This window comes from Scyliorhinus canicula, chromosome 16, assembly GCF_902713615.1.
Source record: "Scyliorhinus canicula chromosome 16, sScyCan1.1, whole genome shotgun sequence".
NCBI classification, from domain to species: Eukaryota; Metazoa; Chordata; class Chondrichthyes; order Carcharhiniformes; family Scyliorhinidae; genus Scyliorhinus; species Scyliorhinus canicula.
The window spans coordinates 68466440-68484401 of NC_052161.1; the positions used below are offsets into that span (position 1 = coordinate 68466440).

General features: G+C 42.6%; 1 protein-coding gene across 1 annotated transcript in view; it reads right to left on the minus strand.

Annotated features, from left to right (window-relative positions):
• ipmkb (inositol polyphosphate multikinase b) overlaps nt 1–17962 on the minus strand; it is a 106502-nt gene that overhangs the window by 24227 nt on the left and 64313 nt on the right. Inside the window, exon 5 of the mRNA XM_038822022.1 lies at nt 8001–8082. Within this exon, the coding sequence (XP_038677950.1) occupies nt 8001–8082 (82 nt within the window). The remainder of the gene's footprint in view (nt 1–8000; nt 8083–17962) is intronic.

The window sequence follows — 17962 nt, forward strand, 5'->3', positions numbered from 1 at the left end:
TCTGCTGCTTCAATTTGGATGGAATGTTATTTATGAGCCCGCTCCCACTGTTCATGTCATGGGCTCCTTTAACCCAATATCAGACTGGCTGATCCATGGACAATTGGTTTGCCACCAGGATAAGAAAGTCAGAAGCCAGATTTGGCAGCACCGCAAACGAGACGCTGTGAAATCGCAACTAATAGAGCAACTTGCATGGAGGAGAAACAAGTATATAACATTTTTTAAATGTCATGGCAGACTTTGGTCGGGAGAAATTCCCATGCCTCCCCCATTCCCAAGTAGTGAAAATGTGGAACTCACTCCGAACAAAACCAGAGATGCCACTTGGATTAATTCCATAGAAGATAAATATGAGCTGTGGAATGTCATGATTATGTATGAACAGATTATCGGGTACTTTTCAGGACCCAAGATCCATTTGCTATGGGGTAATAGGATTTCATGGGGTCAGGAGGTGATGTTGATTAGTAGAGCTGTGAGAACGATTGCTCAGGAATTTGACTTTTGGTTTGGAGATGGGAGAGGGACAATCAACAAGTATTCGTGCAAATACACTGATCAGGAGATTAAATATATGGCACAGTCTACAATTTGGTCTGTGGAAAGAGCCCAGGTAGGCCTGAAGGCCATTTATCTCACCACATTCATGTTTAGACATATCGTTGGGAATGTGTAGTGGCAGCTTCATTCTGCAATTGCCCCTGGCTCCATATTCAACATGAATACTACACCGGAAGTGGAAAAGTGATTGCCCAATGAGATCTTTCATCTTCTTGAGGAACACCACAAATATGATTTGAACAAAAACACCACGAGGGAGGACCCAGATCTGAACTATGTCCAAATACAGCAAGACTAGCTCTGCACAGATACTTCAGAGAACTAGAAATATGAAGTGGAGATGCCGGTGTTGGACTGGGGTGGGCACAGTATGAAGTCTTACAACACCAGGTTAAAGTCCAAAAGGTTTGTTTCGAATCACTAGCTTTCGGAGCACTGTTCCTTCCTCAGGTGATTCACCTGACGAAGGAGCAGTGTTCCGAAAGCTAGTGATTCCAAACAAACCTGTTGGACTTTAACCTGGTGTTGTAAGACTTCGTACTAGAAATATGAAGTTGGACAAAAGGTACAATATCCAAGCTACTGATTCTTGACCCAAAGACAAAATGAAAGCAAATAATTTTTTAGAATTGGAATTACTACAGCATCAACAGTGAGCACTTCTATAATCATGAACACAAAAAGATACTTCTAAGAGGTTCACAGAGAAGCAAGCCAAAATAGGATAAAGAGGGTGAAGGGATGAGCATTGAATAATGCAGTGGAGAAGGAGAAGGAGGATGGGCAGAAAAGGGCCCAGGTAGCTGAAAGAATGGCCTCCAATAATTGAACAAAGGGAGATGGGAATGCATGAAAGATCCAAGTCAAGAGGGTAAGCTCAGGGAAGAAGGATTAGACATTTCATTAAAGGTGCTTTATAAATACAGGTTATTATTCTAGAAACAGGAAAAACCGAAGAATGAAAAAAATACTTGTATTTATACAGGACCTTGAAAGCAAAAATTCCCAAGATGCTTCAATTTAACACTGAGCCACAGAAGGAAATATTACATCGAATGATCTAAAGCTTAGTTGAATACTCATCTTAAAGGAGCAAAGTGAAGTAGAGAGGTGTAGGGAAGGAAATTTCAGAGCTTGGGGCCTGGCTAATTGAAGGCACAGCCACAAACAGTGGAGGGGTCAAATAAATTGGCGATGCTCAAGAGGCCAGAATCGGGTGAGCGCAGATGTCTCGGAAGGTTAGTGGTTGGAGATGGTTATGAAGGCAAGGGAGGGCAACACCATGCAGGAAAGTAAAATCAAGATGAGAATTCAAAAATCAAGACAGGGAACCGATGTAGGTCAGCGAGCTTGGAGTGATAGGTGAATGGGACATGGTGCGAGTAAAGGCGCAGGCAGAACAGTTTTGGATGATGTCAAGTTTGCAGAGATTACAACATGAGAGCCAGCCAAGAATGCAAATCTTGAATGGTCAAGTTTAGAGGTAACATGGACATAAAAAAGTGTTTCAGCAGCAGGTGAGGAGAGGCAGAAACGTTACATACGTTACACAAGTAGAAATAGGTAGTCTTAGTAATGCCGCGACTATGCGGTTGGAAGCTTATCTTGGGGTCAAATATGACACGGTTGATAACTGTGAGTTAAACTCAAAGTGGTCAAGGAATGGAGTGAGTAGCTAAGGAATGGTATTTGGAGCGGGGGACCGAAAACAATCGCTTCAGTCTTTCCAATATTTAAACAGAGGGAATTACTGTTCTTCCAGTGCTCTATGTCAGATAAGCAGTATAATAATTTAACAAAAGTGAAGGAGTTGAGAGATGGTGGTGAGGTTGAGCTTAGTATCATCAGGATACAAGTGAAAATGAATGATAAGTGCTCAGCATCTGTGGAGAGAGAAACAGAGTCAATGTTTCGATTCAAATAAGACTTCCTCAGAACCCTAAAATCTACTGCTTTGCTTCCGGATGGTGTCACGAGGGGAAGCATATAGATGAGAAATAGAAGGGGATTAAGTGGAGCTTTGGAGAGCCTGAGCGATAATGGTGTGGGAGCAGGAAGAGAAGCTATTTCAAGAGATTCTCTGGCTATGATTAGATAGATAAGAATGGTGGCAGGAGAAAGTAGCTCTGCCCAGCTGCACAAGAGTGGATAGGTGATGGAGAATGATGGTGTTGCGAACCATGTCAAGGGCTGCAGATAGGTCAAGAAAGGAAAAGTTCACTTTTGTGACAATCACATAGGATATATAGGCAGAACAGTGGTTAGCACTGTTGCTTCACAGCGTTAGGGACCGGGGTTCGATTCCCGGCTTGGGTCAGAGTCTGCACGTTCTCCCAGTGTCCGTGTGGATTTCCTACGGGTGTTCTGGTTTCCTCCTACAAGTCCTGAAAGGTGTGCTGTTTGGCAATTTCGACATTCTGAATTCTCCCTCCATGTACCCGAACAGGCTTTTCACAGTAACTTCATTGCCTTCTTGTGACAATAAAGATTATTATTTATTTGTGAACTTACTGCAATACATCCTTTGGATGACACACACTGCTGCTACAGTGCACTTGTGGTGGGAGCAGTGAATATCTAAGGTGGTGGGTGAGGTGCTGATCAAGCGGGCTAATTTGTCCTGCACAGTGTTGAGATTCTTGAGTGGGAGCTGCACTCATCCAGTCAAGTGGAGGGTATTCCATCACACTCCTGACTTGTGCCTTGTAGATGGCAGACAGACTCTGGGGAGTCAGGAAGCAAATTACTCATCACAGAATTCCCGTCACGATCCACTCTTGTTGCCACACTAAAAATATGTCCAAGATCGCAATTCATACGAAGCTAAGTATCATGAATTGTGAAAGAGAATAAAGTTCAAAACACTGAGTCATAGCAGGTGACTAAATGACGGTAGACTTTGCATGCAAGAATGACAGTGTGAATATAATTTTAATTGCATATATTTTAAAAATAAAAGGGCGTTGGGTGGCAGGGTTGGAATTTAATGGTCTAGGAATCCAAGTCACCAGAAGTTAGTTCAATGTGCAAAAGCATTTAAAAGGGCTACTAGGAAGCTGGATTTCATCACGAGGTATAGAATATAAAAGTCAAGAAAGTCCTACTGCTGTTACATAAAATGTTATGAAGTGTCTTTAGTAACAATGAAAGAGTTGATAAATTATTTTCCTCAGGAGATGAGAAGCTGAAGGGGGATTTAAAAGAAAAATAAATTAATAAGGAGACAAATCTTTCCTCTAGTTGGAAAATTTAAAATGTCAGTCAAAAGCAATTGGTGGAGAAAAATGTCTTTACACAAACAGTTGAGAATGAGAAAAACATTGTTTCAAGAAGCAGCGGGTGACAAGGGAATCAAAGAGGTTGGTGAGAATGTGAAGTTGAGGCCACAATCAGATGAGCCATGATCTTGACTGCCCCTAACGCGTATTCTTGTATGTACATTAACTGGGGGTTTCAACCAATAGCCTGCATTTGCATAATCCCTTTAGTAGAAGCAAGACGTGACATGGGTGTGATGAATAAATACCTGATACCAAACCATAGAATGAGATATCCAAGATAGATAGATAGACAATAGCTTGGTCAAAGTAGGATACAAGGGGGAAAAGAGGCAAGGAGGTTTAGGGAAGGAATACCAGAGAATAGGTCCGAGACAGTTGAAATCACAATTGGCAATAATGGAACGACTGAAGTTGGGGAATGGGCAAGATGCCATTATTAGGAAGAGCACTGGGATCTTGAAGGAGGAGGTTACAGAGATAAAGAGGAGCAAGGCCACAGACGGATTCAAAAGCCAGGAAATAGATGTGCTGCTGGACTGGGAGCTAGCTGTAAGTCAGCAAGCACGGGGGTAATAATAATAATAATACTCTTTATTAGTGTCATAAGTAAGCTTACATTGCAATGAAGTTACTGTGAAATTCCCTAGTCGTCACACTCCGGCGCCTGTTTAGATACACTGAGGGAGAATTCAGAATGTCCAATTCACCTAACAAGCACGTCTTTCGGGACTTGTGGGAGGAAACTGGAGCACCCGGAGGAATCCCACGCAGACATGGGGAGAACGTGCAGACTCTGCACGGACAGTGACCCAAGCCGAGAATCGAACTTAGGACCCTGGCGCTGTGAAGCAACAGTGCTAATCACTGTGCTAATGGGTGAGTGAACAGAGTCTGAGAAAGAGATAGGTACTTACCCCAAAATTAAGGGTATTTCAAGATACAGAAAAGTGCAGAAGAAATTGGGATTAAAAAGATAATGCTGCCATGGCTCCAAATGCTTCAATAAGCTTGAGAACTCTATTTGTCACTTTATCAGAAGTACTGACATTGGGGTTGGGAAAATGGGGAAGGTAGAAACACTTTAAAATAACACAGCGGATAGTCAGTAAAATTGAGTTTATATTGGCATCCATTACCCCACCCCCATCAGATTAATTCCTATGGTCCACATACTTTATCGGGTTACATCTACAGGATGCATAAAATCAGAATGTGGAGCAGCAAAGCCATGGAGTCATTCGAACACAATAAGGAATTTAAAAGCCACAAGTTGAAACGTTTCTTATTCCATAGATGTTGCCAAGCCCACTGAATATCTCCAGCATTTTCTATTTTTATCTCAAATGTCTCGCAACCACAGCATTTTGCTGTTAAGATGCACACAACACTATTTAGGTGTCATGTTCAAGAGTCTGCATGAGAGCCTTAGGAGTTAATTGGGATAAATTTACAATGAATACTGATGGAGTAGCTACTCGCTAATTCTGAAGTACCATAGATCCACATCTTTTTTCAAGGTTTTCTGTATCTTCAAATAAATTTCAAAGTATTATACTAATGAATTAGCTATCCAAGCAAATGTTGGGAGTTTGTATCATTTGAGTAAGAATCGATCAAGGCAAAGCACAAGAACTGCATTGACTTCTAATGTTGCATTGTTTCCATGGGGAAAGATCCTCAGACAGCACCTCAAAGCAGCACTAAGATTTCTTTGTCAAATCAGCATGTATACAATATTCTGTATTCAAAGCAAATCATCAGATTAACAGATAAAACTAATTAGCAGTAAATCTAAATACCTATTAACCATTTTACAACACCATTACAGCATAGTTTTGTGAAAGGGAGGTCGTGCCTCACTAACTTGATCGATGAGGGGAGGGCGGTGGATGTTGTTTGCATGGACTTAAGTAAAGTCTTTTACAAGGTGCCTCATAGCAGACTGGTACAAAAGATGAAGTCACACAGGATCAGAGGTGAGGTGGAAAGATGGATTCAGAACTGTCTTGGTCACGGAAGGCAATGGTTAGAAGTAGAAGGTGTTTTTCTGAATGGAAGGTTGTGACTAGTGGTGTCCCACAGGACACTGTGCTGGGGCTTCTGTTGTTTGTAGTACACAAACAATTTGGAGGAAAATGTAGCTGGTCTGATTAGTAAGTTCACGTTGACACCGAGAGTGATGGAATGGCAGTGTTGAGGATTGCCAGAGGATACAGCAGGACATAGATAGGTTGGAGACTTGGGCAAATGGAGTTTACTCCAGATAAATGTGAGGTATTGTATTTTGATAGGTCTAACATAGAGGGGAAATATACCGTAAAGGGCAAATCTCTTAGGAATATAGAAAACCAGAGAGATCTGGGCGTGCAGTCCACAGACCTTTGAAAGTGGCAACACAAGAGGACAAGGTAGTCAGGAAAGCATACAAAATGCTTGCCTTCATTGGACGTGGCATCGAATATAAAAACTGGTAAGTCATGCTTCAGTTGTATCGAATTTTGGTATGGCCGCACTTGGAATATTGCACACAATTCTGGTCGCCACACTCCCAGAAGGATGTGGAGGCTTTGGAGAGGGTGCAGAGGAGGTCTACCAGAATGTTGCCTGGTCTGGAGGGTGTTAGGTATGCGGAGAGGCTGAACAGACTCGGACTGTTTTCATTAGAACGATGGAGATTGAGTAGTGACCTGATAGGGGTCTAAAAGATTATGAGGGCCCTGAATAGAGTAGATGGGCAGGTACTCTTTCCCAGGGTGGAAGGGTCAGTCACCAGGGAGCATAGGTTTAAGGTCCGTGGGGCAAAGTTGAGAGGAGATATGCAAGTCAGGTTTTTTACGCAAATGGTGGTGAGTGCCTGGAATGCACTGACAGGGGAGGTTGTGGATGCAGATACATTAACGGCATTCAAAAGGCATCTCGACAAATACATGGATAGGATGGGTATAGAGGGATACGGCACTAGGAAGTGCTGAGAGTTTTGGCCAAGAGTGGTATCCTGACCAGTACAGTCTTTGAGAGCCAAAGGGCCTGTTCCTGTGCTGTATTGTTCTTTATCTTCTTACCATTGTGCTTCTGTTCAGAAGAAGCTCATCATTATGACACTTGTAAAAGTTCTTCAGAAAACTTCAATAGGAAGTAATTACTCTATTTTCAGTATTTTGCTTTTCCATTGGTCGTTCACCAGATACATTTTGGTTTCAACCACTAATTGCATACATACCATGAAATGCAAATTCTCAGCATGAACCAACATCAAACGTGCCTTGCTGATAATCCACCCTGAACAGTGAGGTTTGTGTTAACAGGCTAATGTAAAGTGAAGATGGTGTAAAATGTAAGAGTTTTCTTTAAGGTAATTGGTAAAATAGGATGCAGAACAGGCAAAAGAGAAACATGGGCTGTTCTGCCTCTCAGCAATTTTACACATTGCATTCAATGCCACATTTTGCAAGATATTTGTAATGTAGAATGATATAACTATATTCTGACTGGGGAGGGGGGAGAAAGAATAGGTTAAATGGTTAAATAAGTTAGCCTGTTCTCAATTATTTGCAATGACGCTACAAGTTTAATGTTGCTCGAGGGCAAGATCGGACACAGATATCATGTCTTCAATGGATTAATGTGCCATCTGCACTCACTATGTAGGCTTACATTTGAAAGATGATTAATTGAGTATGGTTAATTTGGGCTGTGGGCCCATGTGGGATTATTGCGACAGCATGAGCTACTGTTGGGGAGCAGGGCAACAGAGGGGATAGCGGAATAAAAATAAGGACTTTCACATTCATGCTGTGAGATATTAGTCATAACACCCAGGTTTCCGTTTCCTAGATGTCATGGTGCTTCTTGACATTTTGGGGGAAATAATTAATAGCTCCTTTGTTGGTGGTTCAATGACGAGCACAGATATTAAAAATATGAGCTCTTCCTGGAGTTTGACTTTATGGCCCCGCCTTTGCCTTTTTTATATACACACTTACTGCTCTCCCAAGTGCAGCACACTTTGACAACATGCCACTTTTCAGTAATTAATGCTAAGCATGAGGATAGGAGGCAATAGCAATGTTGTTAAATATGGCTTCCAATATAATCTTTTAGATTACATGACAGAATGTCAGAACAACGTATAATCTTGTAAGAATGTAATCTCACCATCTTTCAAAGTTTCCTTGGTTAGACCTCTTCCATAGCGCTGATCGTATGTCATGTAGCTATCAGATGAGAACTGGTAGACCTAAGTAGAAACATTTAATTAAGATCAAGTGGCAGCATTCATTTCATATAAAATATCTGCTGGCTACTAATATTCACAGAAAATAGCTCAATATAATCCCCTTGGGAGGGGACTAGGAGAATGGTGGGGAGGAGGCTAGAGGGAAGAGGCTAGGGGAATGGTGAGGGGGGTTGGTGGAACGGTGGGAGAGGAGGCTGGGAGAATGGTAGGGAGGAGGCCAGGAGAATGGTGGGGAGGAGGCCAGGGGAATGGTGGGGAGGAGGCTAGAGGGAGGAGGCTAGAGGGAGGAGGCTAGGGGAATGGTGAGGGGGGTTGGTGGAACGGTGGTAGAGGGGGCTGGGAGAATGGTGGGGAGGAGGCTCGGGGAATGGTGGGAGGGGGCAAGGGGAATGGTGGGGAGGGGGCAAGGGGAATGGTGGGGAGGGGGCAAGGGGAATGGTGGGGAGGGGGCAGGATGAAGGGTGGGGAGGGCGCATGGTGGAGGAAATGTTGGAAGGGATCTGGAGGAATGGTAGGGAAGGGTGTGGGAGAATGGTGGGGAAGGGTCTGGGAGAACGGGGGGAAGGGTTTGGGGGAATGGTGGGGGAAGAGTCTGGGAGAATGGTCTGGGAGAATAGTGGAGAAGTGTTTGGGGGAATGGTGGGGAAGGGTCTGGGAGAATAGTGGGGAAGGGTCTGGGATAATGGTGTGGAAGGGTGTGGGAGAATGGTGGGGAGGGGTTGGGGGAATGGTGGGGAGGGGTCTGGGAGAATGGTGGGGAAGGGTCTGGGAGAATGGTGGGGAAGTGTCTGGGAGAATGGTGGGGAAGGGTCTGGGAGAATGGTGGGGAAGGGTCTGGGAGAATGGTGGGGAAGGGTCTGGGAGAATGGTGGGGAAGGGTTGGGAGAATGGTGGAGAAGGGTTGGGAGAACTGTGGGGGAAGAGTCTGGGAGAATGGTGGGGGAAGAGTGTTGAGAATGGTGGGGGAAGAGTGCTGAGAATGGTGGGGAAGAGTCTGGGAGAATGGTGGGGATGGGTCTGGGAGAATGGTGGGGAAGGGTTTGGAGGAATGGTGGGGAAAGGGCTGGTAGGGAAATCAATAAATTTCAGGATAGAATGCTTTTTAAAAAAAAACAAAGTCAGGGTTATAAATGTGACAGGAACGTGAACAGAGCTGTATAGCCTGTGTATTTGTGGTGACAATTCCCTATACAACAGAGTTATGAAAGGAGGCATTACAACAGGAACGAGCAAAATCCCTACAGGTAGAAACCATGAGAACCTTATGGGGTTTAAGTTACGCTGAACCACTTCCCAGTATAGTCATGGAGTTAAGAATTCCATTGAGATGGGTCTAGGATCAACTGATGAATTTGCCTTCTTTGTCAGGGGAGACATTTAGACAGTTAAGTGACAATAAATTGGAAATGATAATGAGCAAGTAAATCAGTAACATGTCCAGACTGAGAGAAGGGCAGGTTTTGAAAAGCGACCCGTTGTACCACTGTGCCAGAGGAATCCATTTTCTGCTCCTGCAAATCTGAGCTGGTTAAATCTACCTCAGCTGGATACTGACATTTGTACAAACTATAACAAAAACACTGCCACATTTGTGGTATTAGGACAATTACCGAAGTAAATTGACATGCCAAAACACAGAACTATGTGTAAACCTGTAGTAAACACTGGCATTAATTACAGTCTTTAAAATTTAAGGCTCGGAAAGACACTGAAATTTGGGTAGTGAAAAGAACATAAGAACATAAGAACTAGGAGTAGGAGTAGGCCATCTGGCCCCTCGAGCCTGCTCCGCCATTCAATGTGATCATGGCTGATCTTTTGTGGACTCAGCTCCACTTTCCGGCCCGAACACCATAACCCTTAATCCCTTTATTCTTCAAAAAACTATCTATCTTTACCTTAAAAAGCAGGCATCATTATTAACTTCAGTGCTTTGCCACTCATCAATGGCTGCAATCTCATATTGACCAAATCCTCAAAGCCACTGCATATCATTTTTGGAACTTACCAGCAACAGGAATTACTTCCAGTCATCAACATTCGTAACTATGTTTGCCTCAATTATCCATGTTGTAATAAATTTCAGAAATTTAGGACAGTGAGTAATCCTCAGGTCCTCGGAATCTCTTATCCAGTTACTGGGACTCCATTTTAATAGGCGAACAGGGTATAAATCAGGTCATCTATTGACCTCATCAGTTACAAATCTCACTCCAGGAGATCAGCATGTCAGCTCATCTAACACCTCAGTACAGTACTGAGGGAGTACTGCACTGTTTTTCAAATGAGATGTCAGGGATTTTTAGGTGCATGTAAAAGGTCCCATGGTACTACTCTAAGAGGAGTTCTTCAGGTGTCAGCCAACATCTATCCTTCAACCGACATAATGTAAAAAGATTAGGTGGTTATGTATTTCATTCTGTACATGAGATTTTACTGTGCCCCGACTGGCAGACACATTCCAATACATTATAACAGCAACTGCACACAGGTTATGATGCACTTCAAGGCATCTTGTGGTCATGCAATATTCCAGTCTTTCTTTTTTTTTAAATCTTCAAACAGTTTTGGGAAGTCAATGTACCTTTCACATGTGAACACGTCAGGAAAATCTCCTGCCTACCACCCCTCCCTCAGTTGATGAAATAGTACTCCTCCATACTGAACACCACTTTTAGAAGCGGAGAGTAGGAAGGGCACAGAACTTCAATGTCCATCATCAAGAGATGCTTGATAGCACTACTGACTGAGCTGGTCTAGCCCTTCACTGCATAGCTGCCAGACTGGGCCTGTGGCAGACTGTCAGGGAACCAACAAGAGGGAAACAAATCTAGTTGTCGTCATACTCACCGATCTACCTGTCGTAGATGCATCTATGCATGACCGTATTGATAGGAGTGACCACTGTACAGTCCTTGTGGAGATAAATCCCATCTGTACACGGAGGACGATTTCCATTGTATTGTGTAGTATTACCACCATACCAGCCTGGTATGGCAACTGCTCGGCCCAAGATCGCAAAAAACGTCAAGAGTCGTGAACACAGCCCAGTCCATCACACAAACCACCTCCCATTCCATTCATTGACTCCATCAACACCTCCCGCTGCCTGGGGAAAGTGGGCAGTATAATCAAAGACCCCTCCCACCTGGCTTACTCACTCTTCCAACTTCTTCCATCAGCAGGAGACCCAAAAGTTTGAGAACACGCACAAACAGATTCAAAAACAGCTTCTTGCCCGCTGTTACCAGACTCCGAAACGACCCTCTTATGGACTGACCTGATTAATACGACATTCCTGTATTCTATGTATTGACATTGTGTAGCTTGCGTTGCCCGATTATGTACTTTCTTTTCATTTTATTTTATTTTCATGTACTTAATGTACTTTTCACAGTAACTTCATTGCAGAATTAATGTATGCCTACTTGTGACAATAAAGATTATAAATAAATTAATGATCTGTTTGAGCTGCTCGCAGAAAAATACTTTTCACTGCACCTCAGTAAATGTGACAATAAAGAAATCCAATGCTAAATGGGATAGATTCAGGTTAAATCCAGTAGCTCTACACTGGGGATCCATGAGGTGCTATGGGCCATCATCAGCAGAAGAACTGTATTCCACCACAAACAGTAAGCCAGCACATCCCTCATTCAATCATTACTATCAAGCCTGAGGATCAGCCCCGGTTCAATGTAAAGTGCAGGATGACATGCCAGGAGCAGCATAAGACATGTCTAAAAACACGGTATCAAAGTGGTTCAACTACCTGCATGCTAAACAGCAGAAGCAGTAAAGTTCTAAGCAATCCAACGGATCAGATCATAGCTCTGCAGTCCAGTGACATCCATTCATGAATGGTGGACAATTAAATAAATAGCGAAGGAAGCTCCACAAACAACCACATCCTGAAAAATGGTAGAGCCCAGAACATCAGTGCAAGTGACAAAGTTAAGTGTTTACAATCATCTTCAGTTAGAAGATTGAAATGATTCTCTACCTCAGCTTCCTCCTGAGGTGCCTGAATTGGCTGTGTCTGGCTTGTAGTAATTTCCCATGCCATCAAGAGGTGACTGAGCACACCGGATATAGCCATGGCTATGGTGTCGACAACATCCCAGCTATAGTGTTAAAAACCTGTGTTCCAAAACTGGTCAGGGCTCCAGCCAAGCTGTTCTCATATAGTAACAACAATGACACCTGCCAATATGGAAAACTGCCCAGGATGAATTCCAGAGGTGAGGCAAGAGTGACCATTGTGGTTCACGAAGGTTGCTTCCCAAGGGCAATTAGCGATGGGCAATAAATCCTGGTTTTGCTAGCTGGGCCCACATCCCATAACTCAATCAACAAAAAGTCACTATAAAATCTGCAGTTGCCTGCTGCTAATTATTGCCGTGCTGGTTAAATATTCCATCAACTGCAAATGCAACATGCCCCTTGGGAGGTAAGCAAGCCAGTAGTTCAAACTGATCGTTTTCCTGCACAAAAATATGCTTTACGAAAGTCAGCAGAACCAAAGACAGGCTGAAGTGAATTGTATTGGAAGATGGATGTGGATGGAGCAGCACAAAAGAAGAAATCACTGCAGAGAGCCATGTGAAATTCAAAGGGAGGCTTACCTTATCGACCATAATGGGAAACAGCAAAATGTAAATTTGTGAACAGATTTCTTTAGTAGTTGAGTCGGCAAGATCCATGCTTCATAAATTGGTTAAAATTATTGATATATATATGCTTTATTTGTCAAAGTTTTACAATGTCAAAACATCTGCTGCCTAAAGCAACTAGCGAAATCAAGAGTGATGCCTGGTGTGCATACAAATCGCTGCCCAGCATTGCTGGTTCTCAGGGTGCTGCTCATGCACAAAATCATTTGGGAAACTTTGGGGACTCTCAGTGAAAAATCAAAATGCAAAAACATCTTCCAAAAATGATAATCATGCAGGTCAGCATCTTGCTAACTGACAGCTCTTGATAATTTATCAACCCTGATAAGGTTTGTGTCTAAATTGTGTAGCAATATCGTGCAACAGTAGCTCTACCCTTAGGCTGTTAGACTATTCCTGGTTTGCATGAGTGGATCTCACACTAATGTCTTGCGGATCAGACCTTTGAGTCGCAAGCATGTTATATATACACTTCTTCTTAAGAGGTGGATCCGCAATGGGCCATTTTGCTAATGTTTGTATGAGACTTTTTTAAAAAATTAATAACTGGGATGCTCCAGCAGCTTTAGGAATACAAAAATAAACAGGTCATTGGGGCAATATGCGAGGAAAAATGGTGTGTTGGCAAAGTTAGAGATATGAGGTCAGTATAATAATTTTACAAAATTACTTTAAAAAGTTGCGAAAAAAAGATCAAGACATTTTATACGATTGATGTATTAAGTACAACACTTCTGAAATGTCTGCAGACAGATCTGCAAACAACTTTTTAAAATAAAACTTCAAATCAGATATTGCATTTCATAAGCATTCAGTAATTCCACACTATAATTTGCACATTGTCAGCCTCCGTGATGAAGCAAGCAGAAATCATTACAATTATGTAAGCCATACCTTAATGTATATTTTAACCCTCAATAGTCATACCAATAAAACAGCCCAATCTACAAATATATATGAAAGTCTGCAAGAGATTCTTTCTTTTTTTTTTAAATTGAAAAATGTAGCCAGAGCAAAGTTGTGACATCTTACAAAAGGCATTACGTAAAGGGTGGTACAGCTGTGAGATAGGTGTAGTGGTCAGACACATTTGAAGCCTTTTTTAGACAACATTCATTGCTAAACAGGAATTATACATGCCAAGTGATGCATCTTTGAGTGTTTGTGTGTAAAGTGGCATTTTGGACTAGCATTACTTGTAAGTGGATATACATGGTAATCTTAACATACCTGGCATTTATTGGTCTTAAATGCATTTTACCCATAAAAACAATACTTTCCTTTACTGCCTTTATCGGTAGGAAGATTCAACCTGGAGAAGGATGAAGCAGACTAACTGTCAAAATGTTACCTGCAGCCTTGCATACGGTACCCAGACATCTAGAAGTAAGCTTCAATTTGCTTTCAAACTAAACAGCAAATCTGGTTTAACAAGCAGTATACATTCTAAACTCCACAATTTTACGTTAATTAATCTGAAGATAAAATTTTCTATATATTAAGCAGTTAATCCACGGTTTTTAAAAAATGGTTTATATATAAAAATAGGACGAAGAATGAAGGCCTTCCCCAAAGTACTAAGTCTCTGCTTCATTTTCTTTCTAAACTCAGCAGCGCAGCTCATGAACCAAGTTTACAGACAAGCCATTGGGCCTTGCAGACCAGACTGTCCCCATCCTGTATCCTCTATCCTGGCACGCAGGAAGGTCACAGCAATCATGGCTGGGGAAAGAATGCTGGAATTGGCTTTATTGTCCTGGGTTAAGGAAAGGAAGACTGGCCGGGATTCCCTGTTCCCAATTCTTTTTCCTGAAAGACACCAGTGTGCACCAGTGTCAATGAATGTGACTTGACCTCGGAGCCCTCCATTGACGAGCAGTCTGTCAGCCCCATCAAGCTTACGTAGGAACAACAGCTTACCCCTGAGTGAGGTACCAGAGAACAAATGGCAGCCTGTGAAACTATATTGTATCTTTCCAGGTCAGTCTCAACGAGGAGAAAAGCAGCAGAGGGAAAATAAATCTTCAGATTAATTACTCCAGTTAAACCTTGCAAAATATTGGAGTCTCGTTATTTAAAACTTCACTTCACCTTTACCCTTTTAAAATATATTGGTTGATAAAAAATAAATTGTTAACTACAGGAAATAAAAGAAGTCCTAAGAAATCAGACTTGAAACCAAGGCTGTTCAACATTGCTTTCGGGTTCCTCGGTCTAAGGATCTGCAGAAACATAAAATATGCATAAACAGGGACAAAATGGTCAATGTCGGTCACTAATCTACACCAATATATCACCAGTAGGAAACTAACTCCAATACTGGATTCCGACTACTGTATCCACAACCTTGACACCAATTTTCTAGTCCGTAATGTCATGGGTATTTTTTGTACATCAATGCTTTTAACCTCACGTGCCCACTAATCCGGACTGTTACAGCAAACCTGGAATAATGATTCAGAAAAACAAAGGGCTGCAAATGAATATCCCTCTTGCTGGAAGTGGTACTTAGAACTGGTCACCTATTAATCTCAGAGTCATCAGTTCACCATGACCTGTAAATGTTCAAACCTTGGCTTCAACATCACTCATCTTGGTTGTCGAAAGGTTATCTATGACACCAAGGTACGGCCAAGGGAACCATTGATTTTCAGGGCTGATTATTCCAAAGGCAGTAAGGACTGTAAATTTTTCACATGCAACACACACGGAAGTTTGCTCCCATTTTGTATTATAGATGGTGTGATGTACAGCAGAATGTTATAGTGATCACTGATAACACCACCCCACTGGGTCAACAAAAAACACGCACATTTATTGCAAACCTCTGAGCTACTTACAAGAAATTGATTTATTGGTTGGCTGGAAATTTTTACTTCATTTTCACAATTCAAACAATCAGCATCCTTTTGCAAACAGCAACCGAACATAGGCACAAAGGAAATAAGAGGAAGCAATTCAGCCTCTCGAGCCTATTCCACCATTCAATTAAATCAGGACTGATCTTCTGCATCAATGGAATTTTCCTGCACTTTCCCATAACCCTTGATGTCTTTACTTTCAAGAAACGTATCGATTTCTGGCTTGAACATGCACAGTGATTGAGCACCCACAGCCCTCTCAGGTAGAGAATTCCAAAGATTCACCACACTCTGAAGAAATTCCTCGTTCTCTCAGTCCTTCTCAATGGACGACACAGATAACATACCAGAACTGTTGGTGACACAGAGTTTAGTGAGAGGGAGGAACTGGAGAGGATCAGTATTAGCAGAGAAATGGTGTTGGGGAAACTGATAATTCTCCTAGGCCTGATAATCTACATCCCTGTGCACTTAGGAATAGGTCCTGGAAGTAGTGGAAGCATTGGTGGTCATCTTCCAAGATTCTATAGACACTGGAACAGTTCCTACAGGTTGGAGGGTAGCTAATGTAACCGCACTATTTAAAAAGGAAGATAGAGAAAAAACAGACCAGGCAGCCTGAGGTCAGTCGTGAGGAAAATGCTAGAGTCCATTATCAAAGATTTAATAGCTGAGCACTTAGAAAACAGTGGCAGGATCGGACAGAGTCAGCATGGATTTACAAAAGGGAAATCATGCCTGACAAATCTTCTGGAGTTCTTTGAGGATGTAACTAGTAGAGTTAATGAGGGGGAGCCAGTGGATGTAGTTTATTTGGACTTTCAGAAGGCTTTTGACAAGGTCCCACATAAGAGATTTACGTGTAAAATTAAAGCGAATGAGATTTCGGGTAGAGTATGGAGATGGATAGGAAGGTTGAAACAAAGTGGAGGAATAAAGGGTCTTTTACCAAGTGACAGACAGTGACTAGTGGGGTGCCCACAGGGATCAGTGCAAGAACTGCACCTATTCACAATGTGTTTTATGATTTAGATGAAGGAATCAAATGTAATATTTCCTAATTTGCTGCTGACACTAAGTTGGCTGGGAGGGTGAGCTGTGTGGAGGATGCAGAGATCCTTCAGTGTAATTTGGACAAGCTGAGTGAGTGGGCAAATGCATAGCAGATGCAGTATAATGTGGATAAATGTGAGGTTATCCACTTTGATAGCAAAAACAGGAAAGCCAATTATTGGAATTGCTACAGATTGAGAGAAAGGATTGGGTGTCCTTGTACACCTGTCACTGAAAGCATGCATGCAGGTGCAGCAGGCGGTAAAGGCAGCTAAGTAAATGTTGGCCTTCATTCAACCAGTGTCTTCGTTTCCTCCCACAGTCCAAAGATGTGCAGGTTAGGCAGATTGGCACTGTTAAAATTGCCCCTTAGTGTCCAAATGGGAGGTGGGTTACAGGGATAGGGCACGGGTGTGGACCTGGGTGGGGTGCTCTTTCATCAGAGGGTCGGTACAGACTCAATGGGCCAAATGGCCTCCTTCTGCACTATAGCGATTCTATGCGTTCTAATGAGAAGATTTGAGTACAGGAGCAGGGATGCCTTGCTGCAATTATACAGAGTCTTAGTGAGACCACACCTGGAATAGTATGTGCCGTCTTGGTCTCCTTATCTGAGGAAGGATGTTCTTGCAATGGGGGGGGGGCACTGATTCCTGGGATGGCGGGGCTGATGCACGAGGAGACATTGAGTGGGTTAGGATTATATTAGCTGGAGTTTAGAAGAATGAGGGCGGCCTCAAAGAACCCTATAAAATTCCAACAGAATTAGATAGGGTAGATGCAGGAAGATTGTTACCGCTGGTGACCGGGGGTTGGGAGAGAATCCAGAACTAGGGGGTCATAGTCTATGTATATGGAGTGAATCATTGAGGAATGAGATAAGGAGAAATTTCTTCACCCAAGAGAGTGGTGAGCCTATGGAATTCTCTACTGCAGAGGCCAAAACATTGTATGTTTTCAAGGAGTTGGCTATAGCTCTTGGGGCTAGAGGAATCAAAGGAAATGGGGGGAAAAGCAGGAACAGGTTACTGAGTTGGATGATCAGTCATGACCACAATGAATGGCAGAGCAGGCTCTCTTCCTGCTTGCTATGTAAATGACCTAGTTTTTTTTCTTAAGATTGTGCCCCTGGTTCAAAAACCCCCTCCTAGCGGGAAATATCCTTCCTACGTCCACCACGTGAAGCATTGTAAGAATTGTGTATGTTTCAATGCAATCGCCTCTCATTGATCTAAACTCCAGAGTACAGGCCCAGTCTCCTCAGACTCTCCTCATACACAATCCCGCCAGGAA